At 50.6% G+C, this 18,902-nt stretch overlaps 2 protein-coding genes across 2 annotated transcripts in view; one reads left to right on the forward strand and one right to left on the reverse strand.

Annotated features, from left to right (window-relative positions):
- LOC143692441 (uncharacterized) overlaps positions 1 to 18,902 on the reverse strand; it is a 351,032-nt gene that overhangs the window by 225,200 nt on the left and 106,930 nt on the right. The window lies entirely within an intron of this gene.
- Positions 7,621 to 8,553, forward strand: LOC143692382 (olfactory receptor 14A16-like). The gene has a single exon (XM_077172617.1). It carries the CDS (start codon positions 7,621 to 7,623, stop codon positions 8,551 to 8,553), a length of 933 nt encoding a protein of 310 aa, XP_077028732.1.

Raw genomic sequence — 18,902 nt, forward strand, 5'->3', positions numbered from 1 at the left:
AAACCAGCATGCAAAGAACAACTCAGGTAAGGGAGGGAGATTCCGAGTGCGGGAGGATAGGTGGAGGGAGGATGCAGGCCCCTGGGCCTCCACACAAAAAGGAGAGTTTAGGAAACAAGGGAACCCAGGACCAGTTTGCTTTTCCTGTAAAGAGAGTGGGCATATAAGAAAGAATTGCCCCCAGAAGGAAAAGGATCTGAGGGTCTATGAGACTGAGCAAAAAGGAGAAGTGGAAGACTAGGGGTATCAGGGGCTCTACCTCCTGGGGACAGAATACCATCAGGAGCCCTTGATAACTTTAAAAATAGATCCCCAGGAGGAAGAATTTGAATTCTTAGTAGGCACAGGGACTGAAAGAACTTGTGTTTGTAGAATCCCAAAGGGGTGCAGAAAGAGTCAAGATACTGAGCAAGTAGTAGGTGCTAAAGGGAAAGGGTTCAAAGCCTCAGTTGTAAAGCAAATAAAGTTTGAAGGAACAAAGAAAATAGGAACCAGGGATGTTCTATTAGTTCCAGATGGAGGGTGAAATTTATTAGGACAGGATTTACAGGTGCAGTTTGACATTGGAGTGCTTCTAGAGTAAGGGAAAATGATAGTTAAGCTTCTCCAATTCAGGGAAGAAGATGAGGAGAAAATTCATGAGATGGTGTGGGCAAAACCAAAAAACCGAGGCAAATTGAACATGAAACCTATAGTAATAAAAATAGTTAATGAAAACCATCCAGTTCGGATAGAACAATATCCACTTTCCCTGGAAGGGAGACAAGGACTGCAGCCACTGATCCAGGACCTACTTGAGGACAGGACCTTAGAATTATGTATGTCCCCCCATAATACACCCATATTACCAGTAAAGAAGTCAGACGGGACTTACAGGCTTGTCCAAGATTTGAGAGAAGTGAACAAAAGAACAGTGAATCCGTACCCCGTAGTGCCTAATCCCTATACACTATTGAGTAATACCCCCCAGCACACCAGTGGTTTAGTGTCATAAACCTAAAAGATGCTTTTTGGGTTGCCCACTGGCAGAGCAAAGTCGGATATATTTACCTTTGAATGGGAGGACCCTGATTCTGGGAGGAAACAACAGCTCTGGTGGACTGGGTTACCCCAAAGGTTTTCCGAATCCCCAAACCTCTTGGGTCAAACCCTAGGAGAAGTACTACAACTCTTCTCCATCAAACCTGAGATAAAGCTCATCCAATATGTAAATTATTTGCTTCTCTCAGGACAGGAAGAAAAAGAAGTTTGGTAATCCACCATAGTGTTGTTAAATTTTCTGGGGGACCAAGGACTTTGGATATTAAAAGAGAAACTTGATTTTGTAGAGAGGGAAGTAAAATACCAAGGACATGTGATTTGTCAAGGGAGCTGGCGGCTGAACCCTGAGAGAATTACAGGGATTGCTTCAGTCCCACCACCAAAAACTAAGAGGGAAGTCAGAAGGTTTTTAGGCCTGTTGGGATATTGCAGGCTATGGATTGAAGGATACATGCAGGCCATCCAGTTCTTGTATGAAAAGTTAGTGGAAGAGATTAGGTGGGGAAAAGACAATGAACAAAAGTTTGAAGCTTTAAAGCAAAAATCAGTCAGTGCACTGGCACAGTCTTCCTGCATTAGACAAACCCTTCTATTGTTTGTGGATGTAGAAAAAGGAATAACACATGGAGTGTTAGCCCAGGACTGGGGAGTATCCAGGAAACCAGTGGCCTATTTATCAAAACTGCTAGACCCCGTCAGCCGGGGGTGGCCAACCTGCATTCAGGCTGTGGCAGTGACTGCCCTACTCATAGCAGAAAGCAAAAAATTAACCTTTTGGGGGAAATTGAAGATATATATCCCAAACTCAGTAAGGAGTATCCTAAGCCAAAATGCTGAGGAATGGCTCACTGATTCCCGACTGCTAATGTATGAAGCCATCTTAATAGATAATGGTTTAGAGCTGATCATGAGTAACCAACTCAACCCTGCCCAATTTTTTTATGGAGAACGAGATGAGGAACTAATACATAATTGCCTAGAGGTTATAAACTATCAAACTAAAGGAAGAGAGGACCTAACAGATCAACCACTCCAAGGTGGAAAACCACTGTAGATCGATGGGTAATAAAGGGGCACAGGGTATCAGGGTACACTACAGTGCATGAAGGGTTGGTGGCCATAGAAAAGGGAAAGTTACCTTCCAACTGGTCAGCCCAAGGTGTGAGTTGTATGCCCTAAAGCAAGCTCTGGAAATATTAGCGTGGAAAAGGGGAAAAAATATATACAGACCAAAAATACACTTTTGGAGTGGTGCATACCTTTGGAAAAATTGGGAGGAGAGGGGACTATTCACTTCAAAGGGAAAGGGACTGATTCATGAAAAAATTGTATTAGAAGAGTTAGAAACCTTACAATTACCAGAGGAAGTAGTGGTGGTATATGTTGAAGGACATCAAAACGGGACCAAGGGAACAATTTAGACAATTTAGAAGCTAAAAATGCAACTGAATCAGGGACAGAAAAACTAATAATAGTATTAACCCCCATGAGAAAAATGCAAAAAGTCCCTGTATTCAGTGGGACAGAAGAGGAAGAACTCCTTAAAATAGGAGCCAAGAAAGATAACAAAGGGAAATGAGCAGATGGAAGGAAATAATAATAAACCCTTTGCCAGGAAAATGCTAGAATGCATACATGGAACAACACATTGGGGTACACAAGCGCTAAGTGATCAATTTCTAAGGAATTGGGGATGCACATGAATTTTCAGAATCGCTAAGCAAGTAACTGAACAGTGTGTAGTATGTCAACAGTGAATAAGAAAATCATGAGGAAAACACCCAGAGGAGGGCAAGAACTGGCCTTATGACCCTTCCAAAACATCCAAGCAGACTTTACTGAGCTTCCCCAGGTACAATTGTGGAAGTTTTTGCCAGTGATAGTAGATCACTTGACTCATTGGGTAGAGGTGGTACCCACTGTGAAAGCCAATGCCAATGTTGGGAGTAAAACACTTCTAGATTCAATTATTCCCCAATATGGGATGGCAAACAGGATTGATTTAGACTGGGGAACTCATTTCACATCAGAGATATTGCAGAAAGTCTTTCAGGCCCTGGCAGTAAAATGGGAATTACACACTCCATGGCATCCACAGAGTTCTGGTCAGGTTGAGAGAATGAATCAAACTCTCTAAAGAGCTCTAGTTAAGCTAATGATTGAAACGCAAATGTCATGGATAAAATGTCTCCCTTTGGCCTTATTAAGAATTAGAACCCAACCCTGGTCAGATCTGGGGCTGTCACCCTATGAAATGATGTTTGGGTTTCCCTTCCTGACCTCACCCCAGAAGGCTGCCACCTATGAGGAAGGGGAAGCCAATGCCAAGAAATAAGTGATGTCTATAGCACAAACCTTAGAAGGGCTAAGACATAAAGGGGCAATTCCTCAAACTACCACCCTGGATTTCAGAATCCATAATATTAATCCTGGGGATTGGGTGATGATTAAGCCATGGAGAGATCAGCCTCTAACTCCTCAGTGGGAAGGTCCCTTTCAGGCACTGCTCAGCACCGAATCGGCCGTGTGAGCTGCAGAGCGGGGATGGACTCATGGCAACAGAGTCAAAGGCCCAGGAGAAGAACCCAAAGAGTGGACTATAACATCCAGGCTGGGTGAAACAAGATTGACTCTCAAGCAGAGACTGAGAGACAACCAGAAAAACACCAAGACACCAAAAAGTAGAGTCAAGCTTCCACCAGCCAGCTCGAGAACTGTCTTCCTGTTTTCATGGGTGAGAATTACCAGCATCTGTTGAGGAGAAGTACACAAGGGACTGTAAAAGGTAATGGGACAGCTTCTTCAAGAAAATAAGACAAAGGAAGGAAGGCAAGACCGGGTTGGCCCCTTTGTTTGTTACCAAGAAGGCTCCATAGCCCTGCTGTGGGTAGCAACCCCATGGGCATGGTAAGGTAGGGACAAAAGGCCAGACCAGACCTCTGTAATTCCTCAGTTGTCTTTTAATTCAACAGGGACTGGAGGGCAGGACCGAGTTGGCCTCTGTACTCACCCCTAAGATGCACCAACTATGGGTAGCAGCCACACAGGCACGGTAGATGGGAGTCAAAGCCACACTGGACCTCTGGGATGCCCTTTTGCCCATTCCAAATAAGTGTGTCTAAGGGAAACCTCAGATTTTTTCTCCTGTTCCCACTGTCCTTGCCCACATCAACAGATGCTCATATGACTCATTCAAGAGACAAAGAAAATTTTTTACTTAACTGTTTGAGCAAAATGACTTCTAGAAAAAGAAAAAGGGGGCTTGTTATAGATGCATAATCCTAAGGTTGACTCTCACAATTAAGGGTTGGATATTAAATACAATTTAGGAGAAGTTTTGTAGCTGTATAGTTATCCTTCCCCTCCTCCTTTTTTGGATATATTGCTATCACAGGATGACCTCAATAGTTAGGGCATTTGCGAGAGTCTGCTTGTTACTATGGCAGCACCTGACTGTGGTGTTTGAGTTTGGGTTCTAATTCTGATGTTCACAGGGGTTCTTGGATGAGGGAAGAGATGGGAATGTTGACTCCATGTTTCAGAAGGTTTATTTATTATTTTATGATATATATTACATTAAAACTATACTAAAAGAGTAGAAGAAAAGGTTTCATCAGAAGGCTAGCTAAGCTAAGAATAGAATGGAATGATAACAAAAGCTTCTCTCTCTGACAGAGAGTCCAAGCCAGCTGACCGTGATTGGCCATTAATTAGAAACAACTCTGTGAGACCAATCACAGATCCACCTGTTGCATTCCACAGCAGCAGATAACCATTGTTTACATTTTGTTCCTGAGGCCTCTCAGCTTCTCAGGAGGAAAAATCCTAAGGAAAGGATTTTTCATAAAAGATGTCTGTGACACCTGACCTCCAATCAAGGTGTGAGACAGTGATCTCCACCACTGGACAGTGAAGAAGGAGTCGATTGACAAGACTTTGGGACGGGCCAGAGGTATAAAAGACAGAACATCAATTTTGTAGATGAGCACATCCTGACTCAATTCTTTGATCCCGGTACTGTGTTATTTTCTTTATTAAGTCTTCTGTTATATTGTGATAAGCTCTTAATATTTTAAATTTTTGAAAGTGAAAATTGTTTCTCACATGAGGTTGGGGAATGTGGGGCAAGGTTGTCCACACTGGGTCAACTCTCAAGATAAAACTTGTCTGACGTGGTGAGACCTCCATAGGAGCGGCCCTACATCAATATAAATCACAGAAAGCTGCAATCAGCTCTTCTCTAAAGAGATCAGTAATAAAATACACTCTTGAAAAGAGGATTACATATTTCTTAGAAGCTCTTTTAAATATTTCTCCGTAACAGTAAAAGGAAATCTTCCTGCTGAACTGAACAAGACCAGAGGGAAATCAAGGCAGAGCCATGGTTTGTCACGACTTGCTTGATCCTAATGAGCCCCGTGGTGCATTTGGAGCTCAGCCCTTGAACCTCGGGGCCTGAGAGGAGATTGCACAAACCTTTCCAGGAGTCAAAGTCCGAAGAAACACCCCAAAGTGTCTCAAAGCATGAATGGGTCCCACTAAGGTCCATCCCATCACAGGATCCTCATGGACTCCTTGGAGGGCAGAATTGGAGGCCAGGATTGACCAAAAACCTCTCAGAGATTCAGAGTGGAAAGGAAAATCCAAAGTACCTTAAAAACCTTGAGTATCTCAAAGTATTAATGAGCGCCACTGAGTGTCAGTACAAAGCTCTCAAGGGACTCATTAAAGCAGATAATTGGGGCCATGATTGCACAAACCTCTCACAGAGTCTGTAACAAAAATGAAAGCACCAAGTTCCTTAAAATAACTGAGTACCTTGAAGCATTAATGACCCCACTGAGTCTCCTTACTGACAAAGCCTCTCCAGGGACTAATTACAGCAGATAATTGGTGCCATGATTGCACAAACCTCTCAGAGCCTCCAAGGCAAAAGCCAAAGCCAAAGTCCTTTGAAAAACCTGCAGTCCCTGCAGGGAGCATGAAGGAGCCCCCAGGGCCATTGCTGAGCAAGGCTCCCCAGGGACTCCTTGCAGCAGATCCTTGAGGCCACTGGGATGTGGGCTAGGGGGGGATGCTGAGGGCAGCACAAGGGGCTGACAGTGCCCAGCCTGGCTGAGGCTGTGCCAGGAGGCCCCAGGGCCTCAGGACAAGGTGTCTCCTCCCAGCCCTTGCTGGCACAGACCCTGCTGTGCCCCAGGGCACCAAGACTTGGCTTCTCTTTGTCCCCACCTGTCATCACTGCCTGCAGTTCTCTGCTCTGCCTGGGGCCTGGGGACACTTGCTCAGTCGTGTCCCTCTCTGGGACCCATTAAAAGTCCAAGAAACTTTGGAGTTGGCTTCTGCCTTGGAGTTCTGGAGAGGTTTCTTCAGCTCCCTCTCAGGGCCTGATGTTCAGGGCCTGAGCACAAAGCCCCAGAGGTTGATTAAAGTCCTTGTGCTGTGTCGGTGCTGCTGAGCTGGGCTGGGCTCCTGGCACAGAGGCAGCTCCTGCTCACCAAGAAGAGCTTCAAAAGCACATTTCTCTTGATGAGCAGCTCTTCTGCCAGCCCAGCAGGGCTGGGGCACTGCCTGCAGCCAGCGTGGGCACAGCACAGAGGAACAGAGAGCTTCAATCAGTCAGGGCTGGGAAGGGGCTGAGAAGTGCCTGGGGCACAATCACTGCCAGCCCTTGGCACAGGAACCTCTGGCTGCAGGACAGTGCAGCTGCAGCTCCTGGAGCCATCTCCTCAAGCTGGAACATGCCAATGCCTGCAGAGCCTGTGAGTACATTCTCTGCTTGTCTCTTGTGCAGAGCAGCCAGGGGTGCCCAGGGCTGTCCTGCAGAGCAGGGTCCTGCAGCCCAGGGCGCTGTGCAGGGGCAGGGACTCTGCTGCCTGCCAGGGACAGCTCTCAGCCAGCCCTGGCAGCTGCTTCCAGCACTGGGGGACAAGATCTGGCTGGGAGGAGACAGCTGGTGAGGCTTGGAAGTGTTCTCCTTGTGTGGGGGGGATGCTGCATTGTTCAGGACTGCTCCCAGCATGGCATTTAACTCCAGAACATTTCCAGGTAGATTATACAGGGAGCACAGCAAGGCAGGGACTGTATAAAAATGGATATTCTGCTTTTTTAATCACCTGCTCTGGGTTGGAATTTGCACATAGATATTCATCTTTCAGGTCAGGCTAAGAAAAATAAAAAAATTCTCACTGATCTGAATAAACCAGGCAGCAACAACAATCACCACAGGACCCCTTAGAGGCAGCATCAGTGTTGCTTTTCCAGCCTCCTCAGGGTTGCTCTGACGTTGCCATCAGAGCCTGCAGAGCCAGAGCTGCCCCTGGGCAGTGCCTGAGCTGGGAGGGCTCTGCAGGGCAGAGCTGAGCCCCCAGGACTGGGCTGGGCTCTTGCAGCACTGTCAGGGCCCAGCCCTGGGTACAGGGAAGCAGCTGCTGGCAGGGACAGCTCCAGGCAGCAGAGCCCTGGGCAGGCAGTGGGGGGAAAGTGCCCCCAGCCTGTGCTGGGATATTTCAAGTCCTCTCCACACCCAACTATTCCATGATTACTTTTCTTACAGATCCCCATGTGCAGCCCCAGCAAATGTCCAACAGCAGCTCCATCAGGCACTTCCTCCTGCTGGCATTGGCAGACACGCGGCAGCTGCAGCTCCTGCACTTCTGCCTCTTGCTGGGCATCTCCCTGGCTGCCCTCCTGGGCAACGGCCTCATCATCAGCGCCGTAGCCTGCGGCCACCACCTGCACACGCCCATGTTCTTCTTCCTGCTCAACCTGGCCCTCAGCGACCTGGGCTCCATCTGCACCACTGTCCCCAAAGCCATGCACAATTCCCTCTGGGACACCAGCAACATCTCCTACACTGCATGTGCTGCTCAGCTCTTTTTCTTTACGTTCTTCATCTCAGCAGAGTATTTCCTCCTGACCATCATGTGCTACGACCGCTACGTGTCCATCTGCAAACCCCTGCACTACGGGACCCTCCTGGGCAGCAGAGCTTGTGCCCACATGGCAGCAGCTGCCTGGGCCAGTGCCTTTCTCATTGCTCTCATGCACACAGCCAATACATTTTCCCTGCCCCTGTGCCATGGCAATGCCCTGGGCCAGTTCTTCTGTGAAATCCCACAGATCCTCAATCTCTCCTGTGCCAAATCCTCTCTCAGAGAACTTGGGCTTCTTACTGTTAGTGTGTGCTTATCATTTGGTTGTTTTGTGTTCATTGTTTTCTCCTATGTGCAGATCTTCAGGGCTGTGCTGAGGATCCCCTCTGAGCAGGGATGGCACAAAACCTTTTCCACCTGCCTCCCTCACCTGGCTGTGGTGTCCCTGTTCCTCAGCACTGGTATATTTTACTACCTGAAGCCCCCCTCCATGTCCTCCCCATCCCTGGATCTGGCCCTGTCAGTTCTGTACTCAGTGGTGCCTCCAGCCCTGAACCCCCTCATCTACAGCCTGAGGAACCAGGAGCTCAAGGCTGCAGTGTGGAGACTGATGACTGGATGCTTTCAGAAACATTAAACTGTTGGCCAATTTCTGCAAATCACTTGTAATAAAAGTTATCTTTGATCCTTCTTATTCGTTTAATTTTGAAGGTTCTTTTCCTTTGTTTTAGTATTTTCATATTGTCAACAAAGAAATGTCAATCTTTTTGCCATTTCTCATTTTGTTTCTCTCCACCTTCCCTGTGGCCACAGACTGTGTAAAAGAGGGGCTGTGCTCTTGGTGGCTTTAAAGGAACTAAAGGATGTCCCAGCAGAGTTTTCTGCAGAGATGCCCTTTTGTTGCCTTCTCTGGAGCTGCAGCAGCAATGTCTGTGTGCAGAGCTGGGGCAGATCAGTGCTGGCCCAGCAGCTGTGCCCAGCAGCAGCAGCAGCAGCAGCACTTGGTGTTGCCAGTGCTGCTGCCGTGGGCCTGCCCCGCTGCCCTGGTGGCCCTGGTGTTGCTGCAGGGCCTGAGTGCTCTCGGGGCCGGGCACAGCCCTGGGGGTGGCAGTGCCGGGGCTGCAGCAGGGACAGGCCATGGGCACTGCTGGGGCAGCGCTGACGCCTCAGGCCAGGCCCTGGGGGCTGCAGGCTCCTTGCCCAGGCTCTCTCAAGAACACGGCCAGGCCAATGCTCAGCACAGAAACCCCCGTCAGCAGCCCCAGGCTGGCCGTGGGCAGGCTGGGGGCAAACAGCATGGCTGGGGCTCTGCAAGGGCCCTGGGGCAGATGGGAAGGAGCAGCAGAGCAGGGGCTGATCCATGCCCAGTGCACTGCACAGCCCAGGGCAGCATCCCAGAGCGTCCTCATGCAGCTGCCAACAACTCTCCCCTCTCTGCAGCCCTGGCCTCTCCCCCAGCTCACACAGGTGCCCCATCCTTGCAGGCACAGACACGGCAGCACTGCCTCAGCAGCCCCTGTTTGCATTGCACACAGCAGGGCCAGCACCCCCATGCTGTTGCTGTGGGGACATGAACCTGAGGGAGCACAAATGCCAGCAGCCCCTGGGGCCAGCAAGGCCTGGGGAACACCAGGGAAACCACTCGGCTTTGTCCTGGCCTCTGCACTCAGCCAGAAAGTTTGTTCCCATCAGCTGGGAGTTTCCTGTGCCACTGCAGACGCTGTTGCTCAGAGCCAGGGCTGCCTGGCAGCCACCCACAAACTGCCCTGAGCATTTCCTTTGCTTCACATTGTTTTCTTTACTCTTCCCTTGCACAAATTTCTTCCTCTTGCCCACCCCAGGGGGCCCAGAACTGGACGCAGCACTTGAGGTGCTGCCAAACCTGTGCCCAGCGCAGGGGAAGAATCCCTGCCCTGCTCCTGCTGGCCACACCAGTCCTGATCCAGGCCAGGAGCCATTGGCCTTCTTGCCCACCTGGGCACACTGCTGCCTCATGTCCAGCCTGCTGTCCATCAGTCCCTGCAGGTCCCTTTCTGCCAGGCTGCTCTGCAGCCACTCTGTCCCCAGCCTGTAGTGCTTCAGGGGTTGTTGTGGCCAAAGTGCAGGACCCGGCACTGGGACTTGTTAAACCTCACCTTGTTGGGTTTGGGCCCTGGATCCAGCCTGTCCAGGGCGCTGTGCAGAGCCCTCCTACCCTCCAGCAGATCAACACTCCCAGACAACTTGGTGTTACCATGGTTTCTTGATACCCTAAAGTGTCACGATCGTCTCCATGACTCCATGAGGCCTCCCAGTGTCACAATGTCCCTTTGGTTCCATGGGATCCCTTGGTGCCATAAAGTCCCTTGTATCCTTGGGCCCTGCAGTGTCACAATGGATCCTTGGTTCCATGAGGTCTGGCAGTGCAGCATTGCTCTCCTTGGTTCCACAGTGTCACAATGGCCTCTTGGTCCCAAGAGCCACCACGGTGTCAAACATGTTTCCTTCATTCCATGAGTCCCTGAGGAGCAGCCTTGGCCCCTTGGTTCCATGGGGCCCTGCAGTGTCACTATGGCCCCATCATGACACCAAGTCCTACTCTGTCACAATGCTCTGCATGGTTCCACAAGGCCCCACAGGGTCACAGTGGCCTCTGTGGTTCCATGAGGCCTCAGAGTGCCACAATGAATTCCTTGGTGCTGCAGTGTCACAATGGAGCCCTGGTGACACAAGATCCTGCAGTGTCACCAGGGACCCTTGCTTCCATGGGGCACCACAGTGTCATAATTGTTCCCTCAGTTCCCAGAGTCCTTACAATGGAGCAATGGCTCCTTGATTCCATTGTCCCCAGGCTCTCCCAAGGCTCTCCTTGGTTCCACAGTGTCATAATGCTCTGCATGGTTCCACAAGGCCCTGCAGGGTCACAGTGGCCTCTGTGGTTCCACCAGGACCCAGACTGTCACCATGGACTCCTTGCTTGCATCCAGCCCCACAGTGTCACCATGGCCCCTTGGCTCTGTGCTGCCATGTCGTACACAGTGTCACCATGGTCCTCTTAGTGCCACCAGGCCCTGCAGTGTCACAATGGCCCCTTGCTTCCCCAGGGCCCTGCAGTGTCACAATCATCACAGAATCAACCAGGCTGGAAATGACCTTGGAGAGCATCAAGTCCAGCCTGGGACCCAACACCACCTTGTCACCCAGACCATGGCACTGAGTCCCACATCCAGTCTTTCCTTAAACACTTTCAGAGATGGTGACTCACCCACCTCCCTGGCAGCCCATTCCAATGCCCAATCACCCTTTGTGTGAAGAATATTTCCAATGTCCACCCTAAATGTCCCCTGGTGCAGCTGAAGCTTGTGTCCTCTTGTCCTGTCACTGTTCCCTGGGAAAAGAGCCCAACCCCCACCTGGCTGCACCCTCCTGTCAAGGAGTTGTAGAGAGTGATGAGGTCTCCCCTGAGCCTCCTCTTCTCCAGGATAAACAACTCCAGCTCCCTCAGGCACTGCTCCTCACAGGACTTGTGCTCCAGACCCTTCACCAGCCTTGTTGCCCTTCTCTGGACACACTCCAGCCCCTCCATGTCCTTCCTAAAATGGGGGTCCCAGAACTGGACACAGCACTCGAGGTGCTGCCAACCAGTGCTGAGCACAGGACAAGAATCACTGCCCTGCTCCTGCTGGCCACACCATTCCTGATCCATAGGAGTGCCAGGGGTTGAATGGGGGAAATGGTGGGGTGGGGGTAGGGACAGAGTCTGATTGATTGTCAGCCATGGATGGTCTTGATTTTCATATCTGTTCAGACTGGATTATGAGGTGCTAGAGGTCAATATCAATTGGACATTGCTGCAATCAAATTATAAACAGGAAAAGAAAACCGGACAAAACAGTTGTCTCTGTTTTTTTTTTTTTCCAGTACAGCAGATTCACTTTAAATACACTTCTGAAGTCTGACTAAATTAACCACAGAAAAATTGAACACCTTAATTATTCCTAACAGCTTGTCTTGTTTGGTTTTTTTGAACAAATATTTTTGATCCTTTTTCACTGAATTCCTGAACTGCAGGGCTCAAGAAAGAAGACTCTGAAGTATAAAAATTCATGATCAGACACCTCCAAGTGGCTGAGGATCCATCCCCATGAGAGCAGCAATGAACAGAAATGGGCACAGCTTTGTGGCTGCCCCAGCTTTGGCATGGGCCCTGGGCCTGGAGCAGGAGCAGCTCTTGAGCGCCCCAAGGCCGGGGCTCTTGTGCTGCCCTGGGCAGATGGGATGGCAGCAGGGGCTGCAGGGCTCTCAGCACCTCAGGCTGAGGGGAGCAGGGCAGCCAGGGAGCCTCCTTTGGCCCTGGACCAGCACCTTCCCCCATGGCTGGGGCTGAGTCCTGCGGCAGCTGCAGCTGCTGCTGTGCCCTTGGCAGGGGCTGAGGCCGTGGGGCCAGTGGCCAGAGCAGCCTGGCCTGAGCAGAGCTGTGGGGCCAGAGCCGGCTGGGCTGGGCTGGGCTCAGAGAGGCCCTTGGTGCTGCCCAGAGCTCAGGGCAGCTGGCAGAGCTTGCAGGGAGCTGGGCTGGGCTCCGAGAGCCTGGCCCAGAAACCATCAGTGTCCATCTCAGCCTGGCTGAGCGTGCAGGGGCAGGACTCAGGCCAGGCCTTGTGGGGCAGGGCCAGCGCCTGTGCAAGGCATTGCAAACAGGCAAGTGGCCAGAGAGGAGGCTGCTCTGTGCCCTTGGTGGCATGGACAGAGCAGGGAGGGGGCCCAGGACATTTGTCAGCGCCAGCCTCTGTGCCCATGCGTTGGCAGCCCTGGCTGCTGAGCCCAGCTTTGGCCTGGGCTGAGTTTGGCTGTGGCCCAGCTCCATCCTCCTGCGGGGCGCAGGGCCTGTTCCCGGCCATGGCCAGCCCTGGCTGCCTCTCTGCTGGCCCAGAGGCCGGCAGAGCCCGGGGCAGGGCTGTCTGTGCAGCCCCACAGGTGCCAGGGGCTCTGCAGGAGCTGGCAGAGGCTGCCCAGCAGGGAGGCCATGGGGCACAGAGCCCCAAGGCTGCTGTGGGCACCACGGCACAGGGGCCGTTCCCAGCCGCAATGCTCCTGGCCTGGGCTGGGCCTGCACAGGGGCTGGGCCACCATGGCTGGGCCAGCACAGGGCCACAAAGGGGCCACGCAGCCGCTGCCGGGGCTGACAGCAAGGCCAGGCACACACAAGCAATTGCTGAGCATGGCCTGCGCTGGCCAGGCCTGACTGTGCCAAAGGCAGAGCTCAGCTGCCCTTGGGGGCTGCAGCAACACTCCAGAGCCCAAAGAGCCTCCATGGCTGGGCTGGAGACCAAGGCTGCAGCAGGGAAATGCAGGGCTGCTGCAGGATGGGGAGGCCATTGAATTCCAGCTCACACCTCAGCTCTCTGATGATCCCAGCACCATGCTGGGCCCTGTTTCAGACTGGAGCAGAGCAGATGTTGATGGGACAGGAGCCCTGTGGGGCTGTCAGGGACCTGCAGCTTGCAAGGTGCTCTGCTCTCCCTCAGGTGCTCTGGGAGAGATCCAATCCCAGCTGGGCCCCTCAGGGCACAAGTGGCACTGCCTGTTCATGGTCACACAGCGGATGTCTGCCTGAAAGGGGCACAGGTGTTAATACCTGTTTGTTTGTTAATATACAAGCAAATCTTAATTATCTGGGTCATTTGAGTACTTTTAAGAAATAGCAAAGTATTCCTGCCAAGAAAAGGAATTTCCTGGATTTACTGATGGCAGGAGAAGAAATACTGATCTTCCCCTCTGCTCTTGTCACCAACATTCAGTCTAATATGTCATGACCCTCTTCCTTTAGGTGTTTCCAGCTCTCCTGGTTAAATGGCCATGTCTAAGGATATGTCTTTATTTAGAGCAGCTGGATCTATGTCCTTCCCCTTTCTCCTAGATTTCCTCCTGCAGCTGTTTTCTGGTCCTTCCAATGAGTGTCCCTTGACTGGCTTCATGCTTTGAGCTTAAGGGAGTTGCCCACTCTTTCAGAAGTTTAAATAACTCATTAATCAGCATCTTAGTTGTAGTTTTATCTTTTATCTCACCTCTTCTTATGTCTTTGTCTAAAGACCTTCCTTTATGGCTATCCCTTGTGGCTGGTAGACATGTCAGATATTGCTGAGATTTCACAAGGAATTGAGGGAAGTCTTCTGATGTTTCTTAAATTTTATCATGGTCACAATTTTTATGTTGGCCATGAGAAGAAGCATTTCTTTGCCTCTGTCTCATGAGTTTCTGCTCCCTCAAAGGACACAAACCTGATGAGTTGTGGTTCCCACTCCAATGGCTGCACTTGGACCTCCCTCCATCCCCAGAGCAGAGCTCCCTTGACCCAGAAATTGCCTGGCAAAGGAAGGATGAAGGAAACAGGAGAGGATGGGGGGATCAGGGGTAGGGCAGAGCCAGGGAGAAGAATGACTTTGGCATTTGATGGAGCTGTGCCTTCCCTTGGCTTTGCTGGCTGACAAGAAATAAACATCCCTCTGTGTCTCGGGCAGCTCCTTCTGCAAGGAAAGCAGGTGGGAGTTGGAGCCAAGGAGCTGAAAGCTGCAGGTGCAGCCTGGGCTGGAGGGAGCTGAGATTTGCACAAGGCTGCTCTGAGTGCCAGGGCTTGGATGGGGGAAATGGTGGGCTGGGGGTAGGGACAGAGTCTGATTGATTGTCAGCCATGAAGGGTCTTGATTTTCATCTCTATTCAAACTGCATGAGGAGGTGCTTGGATTCAGTGTCAATTGGAGACTGCACATATCGATTTATAAACAGGAAAAAATCCTTAACAGGACCTAAAAAATGTTTTCTCACTGTCTTTTTAAATATCATGTATTCACTTTTAATACACTACTGAAATTGACGTAACCACAAATTATTTGAAAATTAAAATCAAATTATTCCTAGGGGCTTGGCTTGTTCAGGTGTTCGGAATGTTCATGAGCCCTGGGACACTGAATTCCTTCACTGAAGAGCTGAAGGCTGAACAAGCCTCTGGAGCAGTGAAATTCAGCAGCAGCCTCCAAGTTGCTGAGGATGTCAGCAGCCCCCAGTGAGGCCATCTGTGGTGGTTTGACAGGAAATGTGTTTTTTGGGATGCTGTGTTTTTGGCCAATGGATATTCAGACTTTAATATTGGCATTTAACCTGGCCATTGAGACATGGACACGCCTCTGAGAACACGGGGTTAAAAGCAGGGCTCTCCCCTGGGAGGGTCCTCTTGGGTTTCCGGCGGGAAAGAGTTCGGGTCTCTCCCCCGGCCCAGCTGCTGGCTGGGCAGGGGGAGGGGAAAAGCCATGTGGCCGGGAGAGGTAGGCCTGAGCCCCGGGGTGGAAGGGTGGAAGAGAGAAAGAGAGAGAGAGACACCGGGAGGCATCGGGCAGCCCCCCCCTGAGAGACACAGAGAGAGAGAGAGAGAGAAAGAGCCGCTGCCTGAGACTGTGACCTTGAAGCTTGATAAACATGGGCCTGTGCCGGCAGCACGGCTGGGACGGAGAAGAGGGGGGGGTTCAGCCGGCCGCTTGTAGGAGCTTTTAACCCCTTTTTGGAAAATGAGAACTTTACAGAACATTGACCTTTCCTAGAAGATAGAGTGGAAGATGAAAAAAGGAAATGGGCCAGTGTGAGAGAGGTCTGGGCGAGTGAGAGATAGTAGAAGAGTAGAGAAGAATCTTAGTGGGAAGAGATGATGGAGTGGCTTTTGCTGGACTCTTTTTGTACAGCCATGGACAGAACCATGTTCCTTGTGACACAGAGACTGCATTCTAGGGGGAGGCAATGGCCTCAGAGCCAAGAGGGTTCAGTGTTGATGCCCCTCGGCCCCAGGGGGTGAAAAAATATGGGGGGGACAGGTGTCCCAAAGGAGAGATTGTGGGGACAGGTGTCCCAAAGGAGAGACTGTGCCTTTTTTGGATCGGGACAAAGCATCCCTAAAAAGACAACCCTAGAAGCAGCTCTGGTCTGTGTTCAGTGGTGAGAGCACTGGACATGAAAGGAAGAGGTCACGACGGCAGATGTACTCCGGGCAGTGCCACAAGTGACACAGAAACACACGTGGCTTCAGCTGTGTTTCCAGGGGAAGCCCATGGTACAAGAAGGACTCCTCTCCTCTGGATGAACTGAGGATTGATTGTCTAAAAGGTGGTGCTGGACTAAGAGTTGGTGATTTGGGGAATAGATGCATTGTGTTGGGAATTTTGTGGGGGGAGGAGGAAATGTACTTGTAAGGTTTTCATTTTCCTGTGTGTGTTCCTTTTTATCTATAGTTGTAGCGTAGTTAATAAAGTTTTGTTTTCTTCATTTCCAAGTGGAAGCCTGCTTTGCTCATTCCTGCTCACATCTCCCAGCAGAAACCAGGGAGAGGGTATCCTCATGGGGGCACTGGCATTGTGCCAGTGTCAAACCATGAAAGAATGGTAATGAGCCATGGGACACTGAATCCCTGCACTGGAGAGCTGAAGGCTGAACAAGTGATTTGGAAAATTAAATCAGTGATTTGGAAAATTAAATCAAATTATTCCCTGAGGCTTGGCTTGTTAAGATGTTCTGAATGTTAATGAGCCATGGGACACTGAATTCCTGCACTGAAGAGCTGAAGGCTGAACAAGCCTCTGCAGCAGTGAAATTCAGCAGCAGCCTCCAAGTTGCTGAGGATGTCAGCAGCCCCCACTGAGGCCATCCCTGCCCAGAGACCGTGGGGGAATGGGCAGACAAGGAGAGCGTCCCTGGGGCTGGGGCAGCACAACTCAGAGGCACCAGCGGCTCCAGCTGGGCAATGGAGTGTGGAATGTGGCTGGGAAAGCCCTGCCTGGGCTGGGCCAAGCAGCACACACAAGCCCTGACTCCCATATCCCAAAAAAACGCTCTCAATGAGACATTTAAAAGTAATTACAATTATTTGTGTCCTCTGTGTTAGATGCACTAAGAAATATCAATAAGAGATTTTTAGAAGCTCAAAACAACAAAACAGGAACTTTACTTGGAACTTCAGAAAATCAGAGAAGCTTTGGCAAAAGTTTTAATATGACATTCAATCAACAAAAAACACTTATCAAAGCATTATCTTGGCCCATTCCACTTCACAAACTCTAAGCCTGTTCAATTTTAAGTTAAACAAAATGTCCAAGAGGACGTATATAGAAGTAGACACAGAAAGAGAGAAAATATAATTTAGAGAAGTGCACACATATCAGGACCCAGGACATCCCTCTGGCCGTCCTGAGCAGCCAAGACCCCTGCCAGGGGTCTCAGAGACTGTGGCACAGAGCCCAAAACACCTGTGGTTTTGATTATGACCCGTGGAGCAAATTACCAACCTTGTATGAAAATCAGCAAGCCACAACAGATTAAGTAGAATACTAGTGAAGTTATCATGGGGGGGAAAAGTAGATTTTAGGGTTTTTGGTATGGGGGTCCAGGAGGCAACATGGAGGGAACTTGGAACTGGGTATTTTCTCCTTCTTCTTCTTGGCCTCCATCTTCTGCTGTGATGTTGGCACTTAGAGATTGGTTTCGAGTAGAAGCTCACTGTCTAACATAGGTGATAGGTATTGGAAAGTAATTGTAAACATTCTACACGTAGTTTTTAGTATAAAGACATAACACCACCCTGGGGGCAGGCAGAATGCCTCAGACTGTCCTGCTGATCTGACCTCGGCAGGGCAGAAGAAAATTTTGTATAGATAAGGTAAAATAAACAACCTTGAGACCAAGAAATGAAGAGCTCTGACTTCTTCTTCAAGCGCCAGGCTGGGAAAAGAGACTTTCAAACTTTTCTCGGGGTCACTCTGACAAGCTAACGATCCCAACATACACACAGCTACCAACTCCTGGATTCCAGCAGTGTTCTGATGGAAATTCCAAGAGGAGGTAGGGTCAAGATGTGTGCTTGCCTTGTGATCAGCCTTCAATACCCCTTGGTCTCCCTGGGCCCTTCCTCCAGGTGGGGCTTGGGCTCATTTGGTCCCTCAGGAGCTGGGCTGGGGCTGCAGAGGTGGCTGTGGAGCATTGCCTGTGCTGTGCCAGGGACTGGCAGCCACTGCTGGGCTGGGATAGAGGCTCTGGGGGATTGGGGTTCCAGGGCAGGGCAGGGCTGGGCTTCCAGGGCAGGGCATGGCTGGACCTGCCCCTTCCTCCCCCACACATGAAATGTTTCGAGCCAACAATCTCCTCCGGGCTGTCACAACAGGGAATTTTGGAGGTGGAACCCCAATTCTGGCCAAGGGCATCTGGCCGAGAAGGACAGTTCTTTTCCATAGGAAGGAAAGCACAGAGCCCCAGTGTTTGGAAGGCAGGTGAGAGCCTCACTAGGGCAAGGCCATCCAGACTTGTCAGGAATGGCAGATTTTGTCTGGGAGCAGTCTTTGGATATATGGAAATTTGGAGGTGGAAGCCCAATCTCACCCATGGGTTCGTGGAGAAGCTGGACAGTTCTTTCCCATAGGAAGGGGAGCATGGAGTCTTCCCCAGTGTTTTGGGGACACATGAGAGGTGACCCTTGTGAAACCATTGCCAGCCAGACTTGTTCTGGCAATATTCCTATTGGAACAATCCCTGGATATATGGAAATTTGGAGGAGAAATCCCAATTCTGGCCATGGGTGCCGGGAGAAGAAGGACAGTTCTTTTCCATAGGAAGGAAAGCACAGAGCCCCAGTGTTTCAGCAGCAGATGAGAAGAGACCCTCAACGTGCCACGGTCAGCTGGACCAGTCAGGTGGCCTCTGGGGGGCCAAACCAGCCAGAGCTGTTCTGTGTTCCATTGGTTTTGTGGGACCCCATAGTGTCACAATGATGCCTTGGATCCATGAGGCCCCACAGTGCCCTAATGGTGACTTGTTTCCATGGGGTGCCACAGTGTCACAATGACCCCAAGGTTCCAGAAGGCCCTGCAGTGTCACAATGGTCCCAACAATTCCATGGGGCCTTGCAGCGTCACAATGGTCTCTGTGGTTCCCCAGGCCCCACAGTGTCACATGACTCCTCTATTCCATGAGCCCTGC

The sequence above is a fragment of the Agelaius phoeniceus genome, assembly GCF_051311805.1.
Source record: "Agelaius phoeniceus isolate bAgePho1 chromosome W unlocalized genomic scaffold, bAgePho1.hap1 SUPER_W_unloc_1, whole genome shotgun sequence".
Classification (NCBI taxonomy): Eukaryota; Metazoa; Chordata; class Aves; order Passeriformes; family Icteridae; genus Agelaius; species Agelaius phoeniceus.

Coding starts and splice junctions, on each gene's coding strand:
- LOC143692382 (XM_077172617.1), top strand. CDS start 7,621: ATGTCCAACAGCAGCTCCATCAGGCACTTCCTCCTGCTGGCATTGGCA.